The 21,605-nt window shown below is 42.4% G+C and overlaps 2 protein-coding genes and 1 long non-coding RNA gene across 5 annotated transcripts in view; 2 read left to right on the forward strand and 1 right to left on the reverse strand.

The window, feature by feature from the left end:
• Positions 1-9,276, reverse strand: part of LOC126936240 (uncharacterized) — a 33,532-nt gene extending 24,256 nt beyond the window's left edge. For 2 of the 3 annotated variants that reach the window (XR_007719400.1, XR_007719401.1), the window contains exon 1: positions 9,188-9,276. This is a non-coding gene — a long non-coding RNA (uncharacterized LOC126936240). Of the gene's footprint in view, positions 1-4,011; positions 4,104-9,187 lie in introns of those variants that run through there. The other variant, XR_007719402.1, reaches the window with a different exon arrangement.
• FBXO3 (F-box protein 3) overlaps positions 1-21,605 on the forward strand; it is a 203,876-nt gene that overhangs the window by 160,364 nt on the left and 21,907 nt on the right. Inside the window, exons 2-4 of the mRNA XM_050758782.1 lie at positions 9,446-9,554; positions 13,491-13,580; positions 15,292-15,455. Coding sequence (XP_050614739.1) covers positions 9,451-9,554; positions 13,491-13,580; positions 15,292-15,455 — 358 coding nt within the window. The 5' untranslated portion in view covers positions 9,446-9,450. The remainder of the gene's footprint in view (positions 1-9,445; positions 9,555-13,490; positions 13,581-15,291; positions 15,456-21,605) is intronic.
• Positions 1-21,605, forward strand: part of CSTF3 (cleavage stimulation factor subunit 3) — a 710,177-nt gene that overhangs the window by 20,335 nt on the left and 668,237 nt on the right. The window lies entirely within an intron of this gene.

Raw genomic sequence — 21,605 nt, forward strand, 5'->3', positions numbered from 1 at the left:
TACTCTTGGCTACTCAGGAGGCTGAAGCAGGAGAATCGCTTGAACTTGGGAGGCGGAGTTTGCAGTGAGCCCCGAGATTGAACCACTACACTCCATCCTAGGCAACAGAGAGAGACTTCGTCTCAAAAAAAAAAAAAAAGAAAGAAAGAAAAGAAAGGAAAAGATCATTATTTGGTCCAAGTCCGAAGTCATGAACAAGTAACTACCATTAATTAGAGATAACTTATGGTCTGAAAAATCGACCAGTGACAGACTCACTCTAATAACCACATATCTAAAAGTTAGTAAATCACTGATAGCCCCACGCATGTGAAATTCAGCCAGTCAGTGACAGCCAGCAGATATTGGGTATATCAGCTCATTATGCTACGTTGAGCATGTTTTCTCAATAATGAATGCTCAGTGGGCAAAAGAATAAGTTGGCTATGAACACTGTATAAACTGTTACAATGTAAATGAAACACAGACAGTAAATGCAAGGAATTTTATAAACAAATTCCACAAAACTAAGAAACCTTAAGGAGAGCCAAATCATCAGGGAAGTATAATTAAAGAAAGAGGTAGGTAATTTATGTGCTTCTTATTTCAGATATTTCAGATAAAGGATGATTTTTATCACGTTTTATGTGATATTCTTATTTTATTTCAATGTATATATGCATAGGCAATCAGAAATAATTCAAATTTAACTTTGTAATTTTTTTTTCCATTTTAGTTATTTCCCTTATTTTTGGTCTATTGTTGGTGGTAATGCTGATGGCGGTGGTGGTGTGTGTGCCTGTGTGTGTGTGTGTGTGTGAGTGTGTGCTAAATCTGGCAACCCTACCTTCAAGATTTTGAGCATCTGCTTTGTGTTACCTGCCATGAGATACAAGTACCAACTGTGAGGTGTCCGCTTTCAGAGATCTCAACACCAACTTCGTGGGACCTCCCTTGAGAGATCAGAGCATTAGGCCTTTAGGGAGCCCGTGGAGCACCACCAGTGGTGCCTCCTCTTTCTAGCCCTGAGGTTCTATAACCAAAGATCTTTTCCCCTTTGCTTCCACAGCCCTGTGGTGATAACTGTTTCAGGCAGTCTGTCTTTGTTCGGGCTGCTGTAACAAAATACTGTAGACTGGATGCTTATAAACAACAGAAATTTGTTTCTCACAATTCTGGAGGCTGGGAAGTCCAAGATGAAGGTGCCAAGCAGATTCAGTGTCTGCTGAGGGCCCACCTCCTGGTTCATAGATGATACTTTCTAGCTGTGCCCTCACATGGTAGAAGAGGCAAGGCAGCTTTCCGGAGTCCCTTTTATAAGGGCACTAATCCCATTAATGACCTAATCACCTGTCCAAGGCCCCATCTCCCCAGACCATCACTTTGGGGGTTAGGATTTCAACATATGCAGTTTGGAAGGACACAAACAGTCAGACCATAGCACTGTCTTGATTTCTGGATTAGATCAGCATTCATCCTTTACTCTTTCAACCTTCCCATATATGTGTAACAATTCCTTGTATTAAATCTCTTTCGAAATACCTAGCATGGTTTCTGTTCCCCTAAAGTACTTGGATATACTCTCAACTGTGTGCTATTCCAAAAAAAGAGTGGGAGGAGAGAGGGTCCTCTTCCTGATTATACTCTTCTCTGCCTGTTCCTCAAGTCCTGGGTGTCTAATTGTTTGGCCAAGGCAGAAGGTAGTATGGTGCTGTGTAACTTGTAGCCCAAAACAGCTAAACCCACTAGGCTTTTAGACGTCATCAGGTCACTGTTAGACAGACTGGCACAGTTGGCTAACAGTATGAGCTTTTTCAGTAACAGTGGCTACTATATGTGTTGATGAAAGAATTTCTGGTTGGGTATCCCTGGTCTTTTGGGTGGTTCCATTACTGTGGTGAGTTACAGCATAGATTCAATCGGCTGTGGTAGGTAGACATGATGCCCATATATGCTTGATCAGTCTTTTCAGGCAGCTGTTTTCTTCTAGATTTTGTTACTTATAATCTTTTCAACGGAGAGGTCCCATAATTATGTTCCAAAGGCACATAATATATGCCTTTATTAATTCAGTCTTTAGGTGGCCCATGGCCTGACTAAATAGCTAGGCTATTAGCAATGTTTCTGTGTGTGATGGTCATGGGAATATGCCACTCAGATCTCCTGCTGCATGTAGCATAGTTGACAGACAGTGCCAGTCTGCGGCCCACCACGCTTTTGCATCAAAACCATACTTCCCCTGGGCTGCTCCTAGCCAGTGGCTGAGCATGGTAGGGGATTAGTGCAGGCCAATTCTGTGGGTCTCTGGACTTTCTAATGGGCAGCTTTGGTATGAGGACTCTCCATTGGCCTGGCTGAGACATTCTCAGAGCTGCAGTCCAACCCGAGACTCTCCCTGCCAAATCCTTCCTTCATCTTCTCTTTTCACAGGTGTCAGACCTGCATCCTGGTCTGAAGGCACTCCTTGCCTACTCTGGCTTCCTCTCTTTTATCCTTCATAAGACTTTCCTGCCCTCTGCCCAGCCCCCGAGTATATCTCTCATGAATCTAATCTTATCTTCACATTTGTTTTTTAGAGAATCTTAGTTGACATATTGTGTAAAGGTTCATTTCCATCAATCTGGGAGCAGTATACTCTACAGCCAAGAACAGCACCTGAAGTTTGGCCAATTATTCAGCATGCAAGCATCGTGAGCCTCAGCAATTTATGGCATTGGTATTCCACGGAATTTGCCCATCTCAGGGGCAAGCTATTTCACCAGTGAACCATGCTTCTTGTCAGATGCAAGTCTTATCAAAGAGGCCCCGGTAGGCCAACAGCTTAGGTTTAACAGTAGGTGGGTTTCTCCATGCCTAATGGGTGGGCAGCCACCTGTTGTTCCTGAAGTTGGCTAAGGTATTGGGGACCAGACTTGAACCTTGGTTGTAGGTGCCATTTCCATATTGCTACAGAACTTTCTGGATATCTCAGTTCAGACAGGACCCAATGCAAAGTGATAATGTCAGGTAGCAAAGTCATAATTTTTCCTTTCAGTGATATTCTCTTTTTCCAGAAGGGGCTAGTCTCAGGCCCAGCAGCAGCAGAAAGTCCTTGCAGGCTTGTCCTTGGTAAGAAGGTGGAGTTTCATTTCCAAAGCCTGCAGTCACTGTGGGATTGATCACTGACATCTGTAATTCCATCTGAATAAGATAGGAGGCTCCAGGACAAGGTTTGCTTTACTGATGCCTGGATCACTTTCAAGGCTGCTTGCCATAGGTGTCCCCTTCTCAAATATAGTTAATTATTGGGTATATAAAGCCTATTGTGGAATTTCCAGGTATAAAGGGTGTTGTTTCCAAAACAGGTCAATCAGAGGTTAGGCATTCATCCCTACAGCAGCTAGTGGCCACAAGATTAGAACTTTGACTTTAATAGAGGATAGAATGTCTTTTGGGGCTGTCACAGAAGAAGACCCCAAAAAGGTCAGATGGGTGGCCAAATTGTTTCTTCTTCTTTGGAAGCCCATTCATCTTTGGTCAGCTTTTCTAAGCTGGAATGCAATGGAGTTCATGCAGTACATTCAGTGGTGAGGTCATCAAGAGAGTGGAATGTTTGGCCCCAACCAGCAGTTCTCATTTTGTCAGCGTTTGTTCAGCTCTCTGACAATGTACAATGTATTCCTGGGGAGTTTGTGACAGTACTGCTTGCCTTGGCAAGTGATATCAGTCAGAGTCCTCTCAAGAAACAGACAAAACATTCAAAGGAACATAACTAAACAGAATTCAGTGGGGACAATACTAACAGAGGTATGAACCAGATAAGGGAACCAGCGCAGGACAGTGAGGTGCCCAGGGATTAGTAATGGGGTGAGGGGGAGGGGAGCTGTTATTAACCCTGAAAAAGCAAGAGGCACAGTTCTAGCAGCTGGAGGGAGGGAATAGTGTCATCAGAGCTGAGTGAGCTGGAGGCAGGAAAGAGGGCGCTGACAGGAGCTGTCTCCCCTGGGAACACAGCCCCAACCAAAATCTCAGGAGGTGGAGATGTCTAAATACCTGAATGTCACTTTTCTCTCCCATTGTTCTCTCTTTCTCTTCCAGAAGCCAGATAACAAAGAAGCCCAGGTGAAGGAGTATCTACAGATCAGCCTCCTAGGGCATGGAGAAGGGTAGAAAAGGTATAAAGAGTTTTTTGTTTTTTGTTTTTTTTTGGGGGGGGGTGTGGTGGCACAAGCCTGTAGTTCTGGCTACTCAGGAGGCTGGGGTGCGAGGATCGCTTGAGTCCAGGAGATGGAGACCAGCCTAGACAACTGAGCCAGACCCTGTCTCTAAAAAAACAAAAACAAAACAAAACAAAACAACAAACCCCAGCATTAATCTATCGAAGCCTGCATGCCAAGTATCACTAATGGCCCAGTTCTAGTTCAGCCACTCTTACGATATCAGACATTCCAAGAATAGTGGCCACTTACCTGTTTAAGCCTCAACAGGGCACAATAAGATTGCATATACTAGTGACTTCCCCAGCCCTACAGGGCTATCGAACTGATGGATAGTGTTGTTCAGCACTCTGGCCTCTATTACGTCTTGGATAAGAATACTGTATTTTCTCTCCACCTGGTAGGAACCATTGTTGCAACGATGCAATCTTGGCAGGGTTTTGGATTACAGGCCATTCTTGGCCACATCCTTAGCCCCCATATTAGAAGCCACCAACAGGGAACACGTTAAATGTATCTTATCAGAAGATCCACTCACCATGCACCCAGAAGGTTCCTATCAATTATACAGGCTGCAAAAAAGCAAGAGACATGTCGCAGACAAAAACAAAGAAACCAGACATTGGTTTGGCAAATTCAGAAATATTTAAAGTATCCCTTAAGGAAGGAGCAAGAAACCAAGTCCTAGAACTTAGTGTGTTTAGCTGCTGAAACTGTGCCTATAAATCTCTTACATCTGGTCCAGGCTTCTCATTAGCCATGAGTTTGTCTGGTTTTGCTGCACAAGAGCAGCTAAATCCATTCCAGATTTTTGTGTCACCCCATCAGCCTGGCTGCCTTTCTGAGTGGCAGTGGCAGCCCCTAATCACTCATCCCTGCAATTTTATCCTTCTCCCTGTTTTCAACCATAAAGTATAATTCTCCTGAATATTCCTGGGCTCTGCAGGGGTGGGTCTCCTTTTTACCAATCACTGCAGCCTTGAGGCCCAGGGTTTTTCTTTGGGTGTCACATTTGTTTGGGGGAATTAATGCCCAGCAGTCCCACCGTGATTGTGATCCTCCCACCCTTTTATCTTCGGGGCTCCCAAATGCAAGGACTGCCTCAGCACAACCAGGATTGCTGACACCTGGGCTTGGGTGACAGGGCCCCCAGGAGAGAATGCTTTTGGCCCTGGGAAGGCCCAGTTGGACAAGGGCAGTACTAAAAACACTTAGCACCAAGGCAAAGTGGAGTTTAATCTTCATGCGTGCACCTGCCTTTCAGGGGCCACAGACACACATTACCAGCGCCATGTGGTATAAACACAAGTTGGGTGGGGGAGGGGGATACAAGCAGAGAAGGAGGAGCATGTAAGTAACCCCCTCTCCCCATCCCACCATCCATCCCAGCCCCCAGCTTCCCTGTCCCGCTGAGAGATGTGCCTAGGCTGGGCAAAGCGAGACTGGATTCATCTCGCAAAGAGTTCAATAGAGAAGAATCTTAAACTCTGTTTTACAAATGCTGGGGTAGAAGCCGGGGATTCGGGGCACCTCTAGGCTGCCATTTAGTTGGAACTTCTAGAGCATCCTGTTCTGTCTCTAAGCTAACTCAGATCTGCTGAGGCAGCGAATTGCTAAACCATGAAAACAGGTGAGAAAATGAGTCTCCAGGGCCATTTGAATTTGCCTGCCCCCAACCAAACCATGAGGGAGTGTCTGTCGCTTTCTAAAGGGCAGGTATGGTACTGTGTTCAGCTTGATCTCTCACAGTCCTGAGCCTGGATGCTTGCACTTGATAGGAATTAATCTCTGAAGGATTTACCTAAACAGCCAGTGAGAACCTTAAAGCCGATGAAACTATGATGTGATTACCAAGAGGTAGGGTGTTGTCTGCTAGGAGCTACTCATTATAGATAAGATGCCACTGGGGTTCTAAAGGAAACATGTAAGACTGTGTATTTCTCAAGCATTGTCCCTCTCCTGAGAAAAGGAGAAACCATTTTTTTTTTTAAATTCTACATCTGAACCCTTCTGTTAGAACCTTCTGATTTCTTTTTAAAAAACTTTATTTATTTATTTAGAGACAGGGTCTCATTATGTCACCCAGGCTGGAGTGCAGTGGCACGATCACGGTTCACTGCAGCCTCGACCTCCTAGGCTCAAGCTATCCTCCCACCTCAGCCTCCTGAGTAGCTGGGACTACAGGCATGCACCATTATGCCTGGCTTTTTTTTTTTTTTTTTTTTTTTTTTTTTGTAGAGACGGTGTCTCTCCAGTGTGGTCTGGAACTCCTGCACTCAAGCAATCTGCCTACCTTGGCCTCCCAAGGTGTTGGGATTACAGGCATGAGCTACCATGCCTGGCCTTAGAACCTTCTGCTTTCTGATCTGCCACAGAAATTAAAATGATAAGCAAATACTGTTTTAGTGAAACTCTTTAGAAACCAACTTCCAAAACAATGAGCAAATTTGGAGGGACTATTTCTTCCACTCAGGCCCCCAGGTTCTGGAGCCCTCACCCTCAAGCTTAGCCCTGGGGATGTGAAGAGTCAAATCCTGGACTCTCTCTTCCTACCTACCCCTTTTCCAGCTAGTATTGGGGGCAGGGTCGCAGGGGGTGGGCAATAGGAAGCCCCAGCCCAGGAAAGGGCTCTCCTGGGTCCTGCCTACCTGCATTGCTCCCCCAACCTCTACCACATGCCTCATACCATGCTGGGGAGAAAAGTGGAGCCTGAGCCAAAGCCACCTCTCCAGAGGGGCCTGGGCTAGTGCAGCAGGGGCTGGCAACTCAATGGCACTTTGCAAGGTGGGAAGTGCCAGGGCTTAGCAGCCTGGAAAAGAGGGGCTGAGAGCGCATGGCAGAAGCTGTAAGCCCAGCCACATGGGAGAAGCAAGTCTTCCACCTGGCCAGGCATGGTGGCTCACGCCTGTAATCCCAGCACTTTGGGAGGCTGAGGCAGGTGGGTCACTTGAGGTCAGGAGTTCGAGACCAGCCTGATCAAGATGGTGAAACCCTGTCTTTACTGAAAATACAAAAATTAGCGGGGCGTTGTGGTGTAGCTGTAGTGTCAGCTATTCAGGAGGCTGAGGCAGGAAGTTTGCTTGAGCCCAGGAGGCAGAAGTTGTAGTGAGCTGAAAGCATGTCACTGCACTCCAGCCTGGGTGATGGGAGAGAAACCCTGTTTCCAAAACAACAACAAACACAAAAAGCATGTATTTAGGGGAGTGCATTTGCCTTTTCTTTTTGCATCAGGCTCTAATATGGCTTACATGGCACTGTGGGATCCTGTTTTTGTTTAAGAGTTTTGTATTTTGTTCACTGTGAATTTTTTTTGCATTAGTTTCTATTTTTAAAAATATTGCATTAAAATGTTATTTATTTGATTATTCAGTTTTTTGGCACCTCTCCTTAAGTTTTGTGCTCCAAGCAAGTAGCTTTCTTGCCTCACTTTAGTTCTGGCCCTGACAGTACAGTAGCTTCATACTTTGTGCTCTGCATTAGGTCATAGCTGCACCAAGTCCAAGCGCAATAGGATAGCAGAAGCAAATGCAGTGTACCTGAAACTCCCACCAGCTGTTGGAGTTCAAACAGGTGGGCCATCTGAAGGCGAAATGGAGACAAACATAAATCAGGATCAAATACCTTTATAAGCATTTGTCTATGTAAAAAGGTATGGTTCCCTTGTAAACAGAAATGATTATTCGGTCTTAATTCATCCATTCAACCTGAATTTAAACTTTCTAGTTATTGAATACCTTGCTAAGCCCTGAAATTAGAAAGATGAGTAAGACTGAGAGTTTACAGCTAGATGAGACACAGAACAAGTAATTGAAATCCAATTCAGTAAATGTTCTTCTACGTATGTGCATAAACAATTTGGAAGCTCAGAGATGTAGGCAGAGTTTTTTTGTTGCTGTTGTTGTGTTTTGTTGGCTGGGTGATAGGGGTTATAACTATTAAGCAAAACCATAAATAGAAGGCATTAATGGTATGAAGAATGGAGGAAATTTTGGGGGTGTGGGACATATCACTTCCACTCTTCCAAATAATTGAGAGAAACCTTCTCCAGGATATGGAAATGTTTGGAGAACGTAGTGATTGATGCATGTATAAGTTTGGAAAATTAACATTTATTGAGTATCTGGCCAGGCACTTTACATAAAGCGTTATCGCCATCCTTAGTTCACCAAAGGAGGGGTGGTTTTAGAGATGAGGGACAGTCTCAGAGAACTTAGGCATAACTATGCCAACATTTCACTAGTAGTGAAATAAATGACAGGTGTGTGAAGTCCAGGTCTGTCTGGATTCCCCATAAGCCCCTTACAACAACATATTGCCTTCGGAAAAGCAATGGAAAAGAAAAAATCAGGCAAGTGATGTATGGACCCATTATACTTCCCCCACTCTCATTTTAATATCACCTTGGCAAAGCTGAAGAGCAGACATCTTCGTGCCTCCATCAGTTATGCCCTCTGGGAATCTCAGTTCCTCCCTTTACACGCCGGATACTTAACGCTGCGGGATCTAAACTCTGGCCAAAATAAATTTTAAAGCTGGAAAAAATCCACACTGTACCCTTTGCATTACCCTAATAGGCTGAAAATAGCCATGACAACCAAATTAAGGGACAGCGACTGAGACTCAGGCTCACTCCCTGTACACATTTTACTTAGGAAGACGGGGAGGGGCGTGAAGTTAAGCACTCAACAACCATTTCCTTAATTTGGGAGAAGGGCCTTCAGCTGGCGTCCCTGGCTGATTCTCAACTCCGCTCCTGCTGAGTGGACAAGTCTCGGAGCGGCCCTGCTGTGTGCGGGGGACACGCGGGGTGGGGAAGGCTGAGCGGGGAAAACCAGGGGTTCTCGGGTTGGAAAACAAAGGGAAAGAATGGGTTTGGGGACCAAGGGCGTGGAGGGGTGTGAGATTTTGAGCGAGGCTTCCTGGATACTGAGTGTAAAACTTCGCAGGAGGAGCTGGGGAGACCGAGGCAGATTTGGCAACAAAAGGGTCCCGGGATGGGCAAGTTTACGAACCGGGATGCGAGAACAGAGTTGGAGAGATTTGATGAGGAGCGTGAATGAAGCCGGCTGAACTCGCACTGCGCGGCTGGCTCCCGGCTCGCGGGCGGGCCCTCCAGGGAGCCGCCCCTCAGCCCGCCCTGAGGGCGGGGCTGGCCCGGCGGTTACATAACAAACCTGTGCGAGCGGCTGGGGGCGGTTCGGGCGGTTCAGGCGGTGGTGGGGGCGGGGCAGGGGCGGGCCCAGGGCGGGGCTAGACCTGCACCGGGCCAGGCAAGATGGCGGCCATGGAAACGGACACGGCGCAGCTGACCCTAGAGTCGCTGCCCACCGATCCCCTGCTCCTCATCTTATCCTTTTTGGACTATCGGGACCTAATCAAGTAATGGGACGACACGCATGGCAGGGGTGGGGGATGGGGAGAGGAGGCGGTGAGGCAGGGGGGAAGGAGGTCGGGGCCGCTGACAGGACCCGGGCTCCCGCGACACCAGAAGGTGACGCCAGGGCCGCCCTCATCCTGCAGAGCCACCGGGGACCGGGACGAGACAGGGGCGGAAAGGGCCTCGCCCTGAGTCTTCCTCCCGTCCTGGGTCCAGGTTTGAGAAGCGACGAGAGCTCTCTCTCCCAGGCCTCGGCGAGGCCCACTTGCAAGAGAAGGAGGTAGTGGCTCTCGTGCCGCCCCGCCGCGCTCCGTGGACCCCCGCTGGCCCCGCAGGTTCCTGCCCGGTCGGGGTCAGTCCCGGCTGCTGTGTAAAAGCCCCTGTCCCTGCCAGGCGCTCTTCTCTGCTGGGTCCGGGGCCTGCGGAGTCTGGCGCCGGCGTGGGCAGGTGGGGCGAGCGAGAGGAGGAGATAGGCAACCCCCTATACTCCCCTGGCGCGACTTCCCCAGCGCCAGAATCGCTGTCAGGGCTCACTTTCGGACTTCAGTGCATGAGAATTGTTTTGCTGTCAGCATTGCTCCTTACGGTTCGATATTGGATTTTGTGTTTTGGTACTGACTTCCGGTGATGCCATGCCGGTGACTATCTTCTCTCCTGGACACCTTGGGTTTCCCACATTACTAGCATCTGTTCCAGAAATAAACACCGGTTGCTGATAAGGTGGTTCAATTCCCAGTTTCTTCAGAACTTGGGACTGTCTGGGGTGGTGGAAGAAATGGCGCTGCCAGCCCGCCCCCCAGCTGTCAGGATTGTTTACACCCTTGACAGGGGGTGGCATGGCTGTGAGTTTCCTGTGCTACTGTATGTATTTGCAGAGGATGCAAAGTCGCCCTCTTAGGATAGGTAGGCGCGATTTGTTTTGTGTTTTGTATTAACCATTAGATTCTAGCCATTTGATGATTGTGCCCTGTGTTATTAGAGGTTCATTTATAAATACAGATTTGTTGGAGTTACAGATAGTTGTTGGCCTAGCTAAGTGGTGATAGATACCTCAAGTTTTTGGTCACTACCTGTACTGGTCGCTACCTGTACCTGCTAGCACTTTTATTTTTCTAGAAAATACTTACAATTTAACTAACAACCTCCAACTTTTGATTGCTGCCAGAGTAATCTTTCTAAGACACATCTGGTTGTCATTCTCCTTAAAACGTGTGACACCCTTATGTTTATAGACTGTAACCTAAACTTCTGGGGCATTGAAGGCTCTTATCATCTGGCTTGTATATCTGAGGTCCTCCAGGACTTATTTCTCCTCCACTATCACATTTGCACCATCCCTTCTAGCCAAATCAGGCCTCTGCCAGCACACAACACACTTGCACTTTCTTTTTTCTTTTTTTTGCCTGTGGCTCAAGCTCTCGACCTTGCCTGGAATGCCTTGCCTACTTCTTCTCAACCTGGCAAGGTGGAGAAGATGCCCTCTCTACCTTCTTCCTGCAGAATTGATTTGCCATGTCAGGTAGATGGCGTGCTTCTTGATTGTAAGGACTGCCTTGCTTATCTTTGTATTCAAAGATTTTTTTTTTTCGAGGGCCTGCTATGTGCCAGTCTGTTAAGTGTTGAGGGTACAGTAGTGAACAACGCAGATAAGGCAGCTCTTATGGAGCTTACAGTCCAGTGGGCAAGCCATAATTGCAAGAGGTGCTTAGTGCAGTGAAGGAAATAGATTGCTCTGTTAAGAAATAGGAAGGGAGAGGTGATCAAATCGGAAGGAGCTGCCATATATGAAGCAGGGCATATGCAGTTCTGGCAGGGGGAAAAGTATGTTCAGAGGTTGACGGGACTGCTGAATGGTACTGTTCAACAGCATGGCCTGGTGGAAGATACAGAAGGCTGGCGTTGCTGGAGGTAGGGAATGACTCACAGACAGTGATCAGATGAGGGTGGTGAGATCATGCAGGACCTTGGGAACCACGGTGAGGAGGTAAAATTTTACTTTAAATGCCTTAGGTAGTAATCACAATTTTAAACAGAAGTGACACGATCCCTCTGTAAATGTCTGTGGAAATAAATTGAGTTGAATACCATTTGAATTTTATCTACAGAAAAGTGTCCAGTGTATTGGAGCTTTTTTCCTGCACCACACAGCCCAGTTTTGTCAAGGGTCTAGTCTAGTGATAAGCTCTGAAGTTTTTGGTATGTATTTGCTGAACTGGACTGGGTTGGATTGGATTAGTACACTGGAATCATGTAGCATCAGTTGCATAGTTTGAATTGAGATAATCTGATACCCTGTCCATTGCAGAGTGATTTATTCTGAAATGGAGTGAATAAGTGCCACACTGTGCATCAGAATGACCTGTGCATGAGAATGGCCTGTGGCACTTTTTAAACTTATAGATGCCTGAGGTACAGATCTCAGTCTAAACCAACTGGATCAGAATCTCTAGAACAGTAGTTTTCAATCTTGATGTGCATTGAATTCATCTTTCACGCATATTCCAGATTCTTTTATGTTGTTTAGCTCCTAGGGCAGTGGAGGGAGAGGAATCAAGAAGAGGGTATGGAAACTGAATGCACAAAACTGAAGGGATTCCTATGTTTACAAAAGTTAATTTGGGCATCTCCTGAACTTGGCAGAAAAGGATGAAGATGATGTTTCTGTAAAATCTGAAAATCAAACAAAGGCAATTTTGTTTACTATAAATTGGTGTTTAACACACCTTAGTTATGGTCTTGACAAACCTGATGTGATTTAAGATTCTGTTGATTAGCTACTGCCCAAGTGAGATCTTTGAATACCTACTTTCTGTTAATATAACTGAGTACTAGATTCATTCTTTTTATAAATTAATTATGTAGGGTGGAATTTACAGGATTGCAACACTGTTGTGTTAGAAATCTTTATATGGTAAGAAAGTTATTTGCTTCTAACATTCCATGTTTTGTGGCAGCTGATAACTTGTAGAGCCATGATTATTGAATCAGATCTGTTATGATTCAGGCACCCTCTATAGGTGGACTTTCCAGTAGTTGCTTTAATGAAAAAGTGATTTTGGTGGCAATACTTTTTTCCTTTAAGTAAAAAATTTTAAAAAACAAAAATAAAAGATCTGTGTATTTAGTAGCATATATCTTACAGATCTTGGGAAAAAACCCCAAGTCCTTTTATGACTAAATAACTTTCTTCCTATATGTAGAAGTGAGTATTGTCCTGACAATAAGCATAGGACAACTCCTTGATTAGAGATTAACTCCAGTGGTATGTATGGTTTGTAGATATTTTTGTGAAAAATTACGATTGTAGATGTTTCAGGGTTTATTTGTGAACTAGTTTCACTACTAACAAGGCAATTATACTACTTAACATGTTAAACATGTTTTAGATTGTAGATGTTTCAGGGTTTATTTGTGAACTAGTTTCACTACTAACAAGGCAATTATACTACTTAACATGTTAAACATGTTTTAGAAAATGGTTTTGGCCGGGCGCGGTGGCTCAAGCCTGTAATCCCAGCACTTTGGGAGGCCGAGGCGGGCGGATCACAAGGTCAGGAGATCGAGACCACAGTGAAACCCCGTCTCTACTAAAAATACAAAAAATTAGCCGGGCGCTGTGGCGGGCGCCTGTAGTCCCAGCTACTAAGGAGGCTGAGGCAGGAGAATGGCGGGAACCCGGGAGGCGGAGCTTGCAGTGAGCCGAGATCGCGCCACTGCACTCCAGCCTGGGCAACAGCGTGAGACTCCGTCTCAAAAAAAAAAAAAAAAAAAAAAAAAAAAAAAAAAAAAAAAATGGTTTTGTAATTGTAAGGGTAATCAGTGAAAAATAAGAGAAACAAAAGGCATAAAACAAAACTTAACAATGAATATTTTAATCTTTATTTTAAAATTGTTTTCTTACTTTTTTTAATACTATCGGTGAATCTGGTTACTGCCAGCTGTTGCTATGTCAGTCGAAGACTTAGCCAACTATCAAGTCATGATCCGCTCTGGAGAAGACATTGCAAAAAATACTGGCTGATATCTGAGTGAGTATTCGGGGAATATGTACTTCTGAAAACTGGTCCTTGGTTTCTTCCATAACACTAGTCTGTCCTGATTCTCCTCTCTAACCCTTGTCTCTTTATCTCCTTTGGTGGTTCTTCTCGTGCCTGCTAGTAAATGTTGGTATTCGCCAAGGTTCTGTCCTTAGCCCACTTCTGCTCTCCCTCTCTGAACTCTACTGCATGCATTGTTGCCATTTATAGTGACTATCTGCATGCTCCTAACTCCCAAACCTGAATCTCCCTCCCTGACTTCCCTACTGAGCTCTGGAATTGTTTGCAGAACTGTCTGCTGGACCTTTCTATTGGCTGTCCCACATTTATTAACTGGATTCAGTAAATGTTAACAAATTTGACAGAATCAAAGTGCAGATGACAGAAAGTGGGAGTTGAGAAAGGTGGAAGAAATGAGTAGGAATGCTAATATCTTTTCTTAGATTGAGTGGAGTCAGGTAGTGACTAAAGTTGGTGAAGTAAGAAGCAGAGGTTTAAGCATATTACTTAAAGCTGCAAGCTTTAGACAGAACTGAAAATTAATAACAGAGCTATCAAACACTGGGAGGAAAAAGAACAGGTAAGGGGAAGTTTAAGTATTGCTAGATCTTCCCGTGTTTCCCTTTGGGGTATCAGTAGATACATGTGAAGTTGATAAATCAACAACTAGAGGCATAAACATTTAGAACTATAGAGGTAACTTCTAGAAACACCTAAGATTTCCTTTGAGGAGTTGGACTTAAAACAGGAGAATAGTTTTTCATCGTAAATTCTTTGGTACCTTTTAGTTTTAATAATCTATGTGTATATTATTTAGATTAATAAAAAGATGCTCCCTTTCCCTCTCCTACCCCTGCAAAAAAAACCCACCCTGAATTGTTCTTTTCCCCATTCCTAAACCTATCCTTCAGCATTGCCAGTCTTCATAGCAGCATCATCCACTCAGGCATCCAAATCAGAATTAGGAGTCATCCTAGTTGTGTGTCTCTCTCTCTCCCCACTTCTCTCCCTCCTTCTACATTCATCACAAAGGCTTACCAAGCCTTTCTTACCAAGCTCGTTAGTATGTTACTTTAAGGCCCTCTGTGGGCGCCTTACCCTCTATCACTTCTGATTCTTAATTTTATACTTCATTCTTTCTCACTAATTAGACTCTACCTTTTTTGAAGGCAAAAAATGTGCCTTATTTTTTATATCCTCAGTGGCTAAGTGGACACTTAATAAATGCTTGGGGAATTTTACCCAATAGGAATGTTGAATCATGTAATTAATTTCATGTTCTATGATTCTCAACTAATTCAGTGTAGATATGTGTTAGATTAATATTATTATATCACAAGATTCTAAGTATTCTCTAAAACAGAATACATGATGCCTTTAAAATTTTATAATTGGTATATTTTTAAGAGTAAGTTGAAATTTATACGTTACTACTATTCATATTTTATTAAAGATTAGAACACTGAAAAAAATAACTAGAAAGAAAATGAGAAAATGAGTGCCTAACAATCCACCATGCCAGCAGTAACTTTTGTTAAAATTTTTAATGTATATATCACTTTTTGCTATCTGATCTTCATTTGTGGCTAAAATATAATGAAAAGGAAGAGAAAAGTACACGTTCCTTTATGTTGTAGGTATCTAAAATAAATGCTAATATTATTTTAAAAGATTTTAAGTCTCATGTTTTTCATCTATTTAGGGAAGAGAAAACACAGAAGAATCAGTGTTGGAAATCTCTCTTCATAGATACTTACTCTGATGTAGGAAGATACATTGACCATTATGCTGCTATTAAAAAGGCCTGGGATGATCTCAAGAAATATTTGGAGCCCAGGTGTCCTCGGATGGTTTTATCTCTGAAAGGTACTGGGAATGCAGGGTCCCCTTCCCCGTTTTCATTACTATTAGTATAAATAGCTTTGAATCTCTGTCATCTACGCAACTGTGTTAATCCAACCTTGTCTGTGATTTACTGTTCATATTTGGCCATGGAAGTGGGACCTTCACTCTAGTGCTTACGCTGTTTTTTCTCAGCCTTGGGACCCACATGGTTATTTATCAGAAGGGAAAGCTGAACTTTTATCCTTATATTTGTTTTCTATTAAGAAAATAGTCATGCTAAGATTGTGTGAGAGTAATTACGGTGATTTCTTTTAAAAGATTTTTTTTTGATTGTGAAATTTTGCCTACTGTATCAGCACTCTTTCCTATTTTCAGTACAAGTAAATGTTTGTTTGATAGTCTAATATTCAGAAAGACCCTTGGTCTTTACCTGTGTAAGAGCAGCCTAGTAGAGTAAGGAAAACTTTTATCCTTATTTTGACATTTACAAACTAGTAGAACTAAGATCTAAACTGAGGTCTGTTCGACTCCAGAATATGCTCTTTCTATTATACCATTATTGTCCAATTTTGGCAAGAAATATTAAGCTATTTCCATTAATTTGATTTAATTAACAATCATTAAAATAGACAGATTGTAGATAGATTGCCACTTACCTGCTTTACCCTCCCAGTTTTTTTCAGATTTCTATACTGAAAGGCATTGTATACATGTTCGGTTTTGCTGAGCTAATGTTGGAATCAGTTCTTCTCAAATATTTTCTTCCCTTTAGAACTAAAGACTCTTTTGAAACACTATTCCTTTTGCATTTTGTGTTTCCTCTCTGATTTCCCATGCAAATATTACTTTCATGCAAATCACAGTTGCATGACCAGGTGCTTGAAACTGAATTGCTAGAAGGTAGAAGAAAGAATGATATGGCAGAAAGAGTCAAGCTTTGAAGAAAAGTACCCCTGATTAAGAAAAGTACCTTTTCTTAGAAAAAAGAATAATACTATTTACTTGGTATGTAGGGTTGAATATTTCAAGAGGAAAGTAAATCTGAAAATAGGTATTTGGTGATGATAAGGCAAGGGCTTACAGTAGCTATTATTAATTAAACACAAAGCTAGGCACTGGCTAAGTATTTCTTGAGTATTACTCCATTTAATTGCAAAAGTCCTATGGGATAAATAATTACTATTCTCATTTTATAGGTGGATTACCCAAGGCATAAAAAACTAAGTAAGTTGTGGCTGGGCACGGTGGCTCACGCCTGTAATCCCAGCACTTTGGGAGGCCGAGGCGGGCAGTCAGGAGATGGAGACCATCCTGGCTAACACAGTGAAACCTCGTCTCTACTAAAAATACAAAAAAATTAGCCAGGCGTGGTGGTGGGCGCCTATAGTCCCAGCTACTCGGGAGGCTGAGGCAGCTTGCAGTGAGCTGAAATCGTGCCAGAATGGCGTGTCTCCAAAACAAAAACAAAAACAAAACCCTGGAGGCAAAGCTTGCAGTGAGCTGTCTCTACTAAAAATACAAAAAAATCGTGCCACTGCACTCCAGCCTCGGGGGTGACAGAGAGGCGGAGAGACTCTGTCCAGCCTGGGCGAAAAAACAAAAAAAAAAAAAAAAAAAAAAACAAACAAAAAAAAAAACTAGGTTGTTTAACCATCACAAAGGAAAAGGCAAAAACCAGGATTTGGATACAGAGCTGACTCCAGAGCTATGGTCTTAACATTGACTGAAGAGAGACAGGACCTATCCCATTATGTTTGGAATGTGGATTGGACTAGAAGAGCTAGTTTAAATATTAGGAGATTTGGAACATGATACGGTATATGGTTCTGCTCTTAGGCTCAGAGCTATCAAGAAGATAAAACTAAGGATATGTAACTGCTGCTGCTGCTGCTGCTGCTGCTGCTGCTTATTTTTCTTTTCTTTTTCTTTCTTTCTGTTTTTTTTTTTTTTTTTTTTTTTGGTGCATGAATTTTGGTATTTCCAGGCTCCCTGTACTACCTAGCAGTTGGAGGTGAGGTTGTCAGATAATTCCTTGATAGCTCCTGTTTTCCTCCACAGTGCCAGTTCTCTGGGCTTTGCCATGAGTTGGAATAGGATAAAGGCTCTTTGATATCTGCAGTGCTGGGGGTTCTTGGAACCCTAGGCTTATGAATTTTAGAACCAAGTCAGGAAACTTGCTGCTCACCTCAGCTGCCACAGTCTTGATTCCATTGCAGGGTTATAGAGGTTGCAGATAAAAAGGAAAATCAGAAAGCAAATAGGCATTGGGCTTGGGGAAATTTTTTTGGAGCATCTTGAAATTAAGACATATTGTTATCACATATTTTCATATCTCATATTTACCTTAAGTTTTGGCTTAAAATTTTAGAGTTGGAAGGCACCTTAGAGACTGTTTAGACCAGGGGTTGGCAAACTTTTTCTTTAAAGGACCAGACGGTAAAATTTAGGCTTTGTGGGACACATGGTCTCTGTCACAACTCTTTAGCTCAGCTGTTGTGGGAAAGCAGCCAAAGATGATTCATAAACAAATGAGCGTTGCTGTATTCCAATAAAACTTTATTCCTACAAGGAGGCAGCAGGCCAGGATTTGGAGTGTGGGCTATTAATGTGCCCGTCCTGGTTTATGCTGGTAAGTTGAAGAAACATACCCAGAGAGTTTAAGTGACTCATGCAAGGTATCAAACTAGTGATCAAGATACAACTCTAATCTAGGCTTCTTGGCTCCTAGTAACTTTTTCACTATTTCCTTCTATGAGTAGGTTAAGGGGAAAAGAAAGTAAATAAATATTTGCTGAGTGTGAATAAAGCACTTTATTAAACGTGAAGTCTTATTTAATCCTCACTATAATTCTCTAAGGTAGGTGGTATTATCCCCCTTTGAGAATGAAGAAACAGGATTAAAGAGGTGAAATAGCTTGCCAGAAATCATGCAGTCAGTATGTATCAGTCCATTTTTGCATTACTATAAAGAAATGTCTGAATCTGGGTAATTTATAAGACGAGGTTTAATTGGTTTACGATTCTGCAGGCTGTACAGGAAGCATGGCAGCATCTGCTTCTGGGGAGGCCTCAGGGAGCTTTTACTCACCAGGAAAGCAAAGCATGAGCAGGCGTGTCACATGGCAAAAGCAAGATCAATAGGGAGAGAAGGAAGTACGGCACACTTTTAAACAGCCAGATCTCATGAGAAGTCACTCACTGTCTTGAGGACAGCACCAAGGGAAGGATGCTAAACCACTGATGAGAAAAAATCCACCCCCATGATCCAATCACCTCCCACCAGGCCCCCCTCCAATATTGGGGATTACAGTTCAACATGAGATTTGGGAGGGGACAAATATACAAACTATGTCAAAGTAGTAGAGTAAAGATTAACTGTGGTCTTTCTGCCTCCCAAATTCTATTCTAGTTGGATACCTCTTTCAACCTTGATTTTACTGTATTGTAAACATATATTTCCTTTTAGTTTTCTTTTTGCCATGTTTATTTTTGTCTCTTTCTCTTCTTCAAGGAATTCTTAGTTTCTTAATGTTACATGTTAAGTGTCTAACGTGTGGCATATACCGTACAAATATTAGTTTCTTTCCTCATCCCATAGTTCAGGTTGCCATTCAGCTTCGTTTCTTTTATACTAAAATTTCTCTTTTTTTAATGAACTTTTTATTTTGGAGTAATTTGAGATTTACAGAAAAGTTGCAAAGAGAGTTCAGAGAGTTCTATACACCCCTCACCCTTTACCCTTATGTATCCCACTGTGGGACATTTATGAAACTAAAACATCTTCATTGGCACATTACTATTAACTAAACTCCAGACTTCACTTGAATTTCACCAGATTTTCCATTATTATCCTTTTTCTGTTCCAGGATCCAGTCCAGAATACCACATTGCATTTAGTTGTCATGTCTCCTTAGTGTACTCTGATCCGTGGCAGTTTCTTTGTCTTTTATGACCTTGACAGTTTTTTTTTGTTTGTTTGTTTTTTGAGACAGTCGCCCAGGATGGAGTACAGTGGCATGATCTTGGCTCACTGCATCCTCTGCCTCCCAGGTTCAAGCAATTCTCCTGCCTCCACCTCTCAAGTAGCTGGGACTATAGGCACAAACCACCACACCTGGCTAATTTTTGTATTTTTAGTAGAGACAGGGTTTCACCATGTTGGCCAGGCTGGTCTTGAACTCTTGACCACAAGTGATCTGCCCCTGTGGGCCTCCCAGAGTGCTGAGATTACAGACGTGAACCAGCCACCACACCCAGCCCCTTGACATTTTTGAGAGAGTACTTATCAGGTATTTTGTATTAGGTTAGTGCAAAAGCAATTGCAGTTGCTCAAATCAGCTTCATCTTGATATTTTACTGATGATTAGACTGGAGCTGGAGTTATTTTCTTTTTTAGATAACTGCAGATGTGAAGTGCCCCTCTCATCACTTTATGTCCAGGGGTACATGCTGTCACTAATGGTTTTAACTAGCATACAGAAATAGGAACAAATTGTAAGTGCACAACTCATTGAATTATCACGAGGTAAACCTGTCCTTTCTAACACCCTCCAGATCAAGAAGTAGAATATTATCTGTACCTAGAAGCCCTCCTCATATTTCTTCCCTCTTTCACAGAGGCAACCATTATTCTGATTGTTTATGCTGTTGAGTAGTTTTCTTTTTTGAACTTTATGTAAGTTATATGAATAAGTATTTTGTATGGATTATTTCACTTTGTGAGATTCAATCTTTTTGAGTGTAACAGAGTTTGTTAATTTTGACTGCGGTATAGTACTCCATTATCTGAGTAGACTATTCCTTCTACTGTTAATGGATATTTGGGTTATTTTTATTTCTGGCTATTACAAATAATGCTGTAAATTTTTATATACATTGTTGATGTCTATATGAGTATATTTCTACTGGGTAAATACCTGGCATTGGGTTTGCTGGGTTATAGAGTTGCTTATATTAAACTTCAAAAGATGGTGTTTAGTTTTGAAAGTAGTTCTACCAGTTTACATTCTTACCAGCACTTTAATGTTATCATTCGTTTTATTTTAACCTTTTTGGCAGGTGTGTAGTGGTGGTTTTCATTCACATTTCCCTAAGATGTAGAATAATGACAGTTGTATTTCTATCTTCCCAAGCCTCATATATCATGTATTTCTTTTTCTTGCCTTATTGCACTGGCGAGGGCCTTCAGTACACTGTTGGAGAAGAGTAATGATGGGATAGCGGGCATCCTTATCTTTCTGATTGCAGAGGGAAAGCTTTCAGCATTTCACCTTTAAATAAGATGTTTGCTGTAGGGATTTTTTGTAGATATTCTTTATCAGATTGAAGATAGTCCCTCTGATCCTAGTTTGGGAAGAGGGTTTTTTTGTTTTTTAAATGGATAATTGAATTTCTATCAAATGCCTTGTCTGCCTTATGATTCTCATGATTTTTCTCCTTATTTTGTTAATGCAGTGAAATGCATTAATCGCTTTTCTGAATGCTAAACCACTCTGTATTCCTGGAATAATCCTACTTTGATTGTAATATATTCTTTTTTATATGTACTGGATATGATCTGCTAGTATTTTATTGGGATTTTTACATCTGTGTTCATGAGAGTTTGGCCTGTAATTTTCCTTTCTTGCAATGTTCTTGTCAGGTGTTGGTATCAAGATGATGCTGGCCTTATAAAACGAGTCGGGAAGTGTTGCCTCTTTTTCTGTTCCCTGGAAGAGTTTATGTAAGCTTGGTCTTATTTTTTGCTTAAATGATTAGTAGAATGCACCAGTGAAGCCATTCAATTCTGGAGTTTTCATTGTAGGAAAGTTTTAAATTATGGATTCAATTCCTTTATTAGATATAGGAGCATTTTGATTTTCTGTTTATTCTTATGTAAATTTTGATAAGTTGTTTTCTAGGAAATTGTCCACTTCATCTATTTTCAAATCTGTTGACATAGAGTTTTTCATAATATCCTCTTATCTTTTTAATGCTTGTTGGATCTGTGGTGCTATCACTTTTTCCATTTCTAATATTAATTATTTATACTTTTGCTGTTTTTCTTCATCAGTCTTGCTAGATGGGGTGAATTAATTTTATTAATCTTTTCAAAGAGCTGGCTTTTGCCTTTGTCAGTCCTTTACTGTATGTTTGTTTTTTATTTCATTAATTTCTTTGATGTCTTCTCTT

The sequence above is a fragment of the Macaca thibetana genome, chromosome 14, assembly GCF_024542745.1.
Source record: "Macaca thibetana thibetana isolate TM-01 chromosome 14, ASM2454274v1, whole genome shotgun sequence".
Classification (NCBI taxonomy): Eukaryota; Metazoa; Chordata; class Mammalia; order Primates; family Cercopithecidae; genus Macaca; species Macaca thibetana.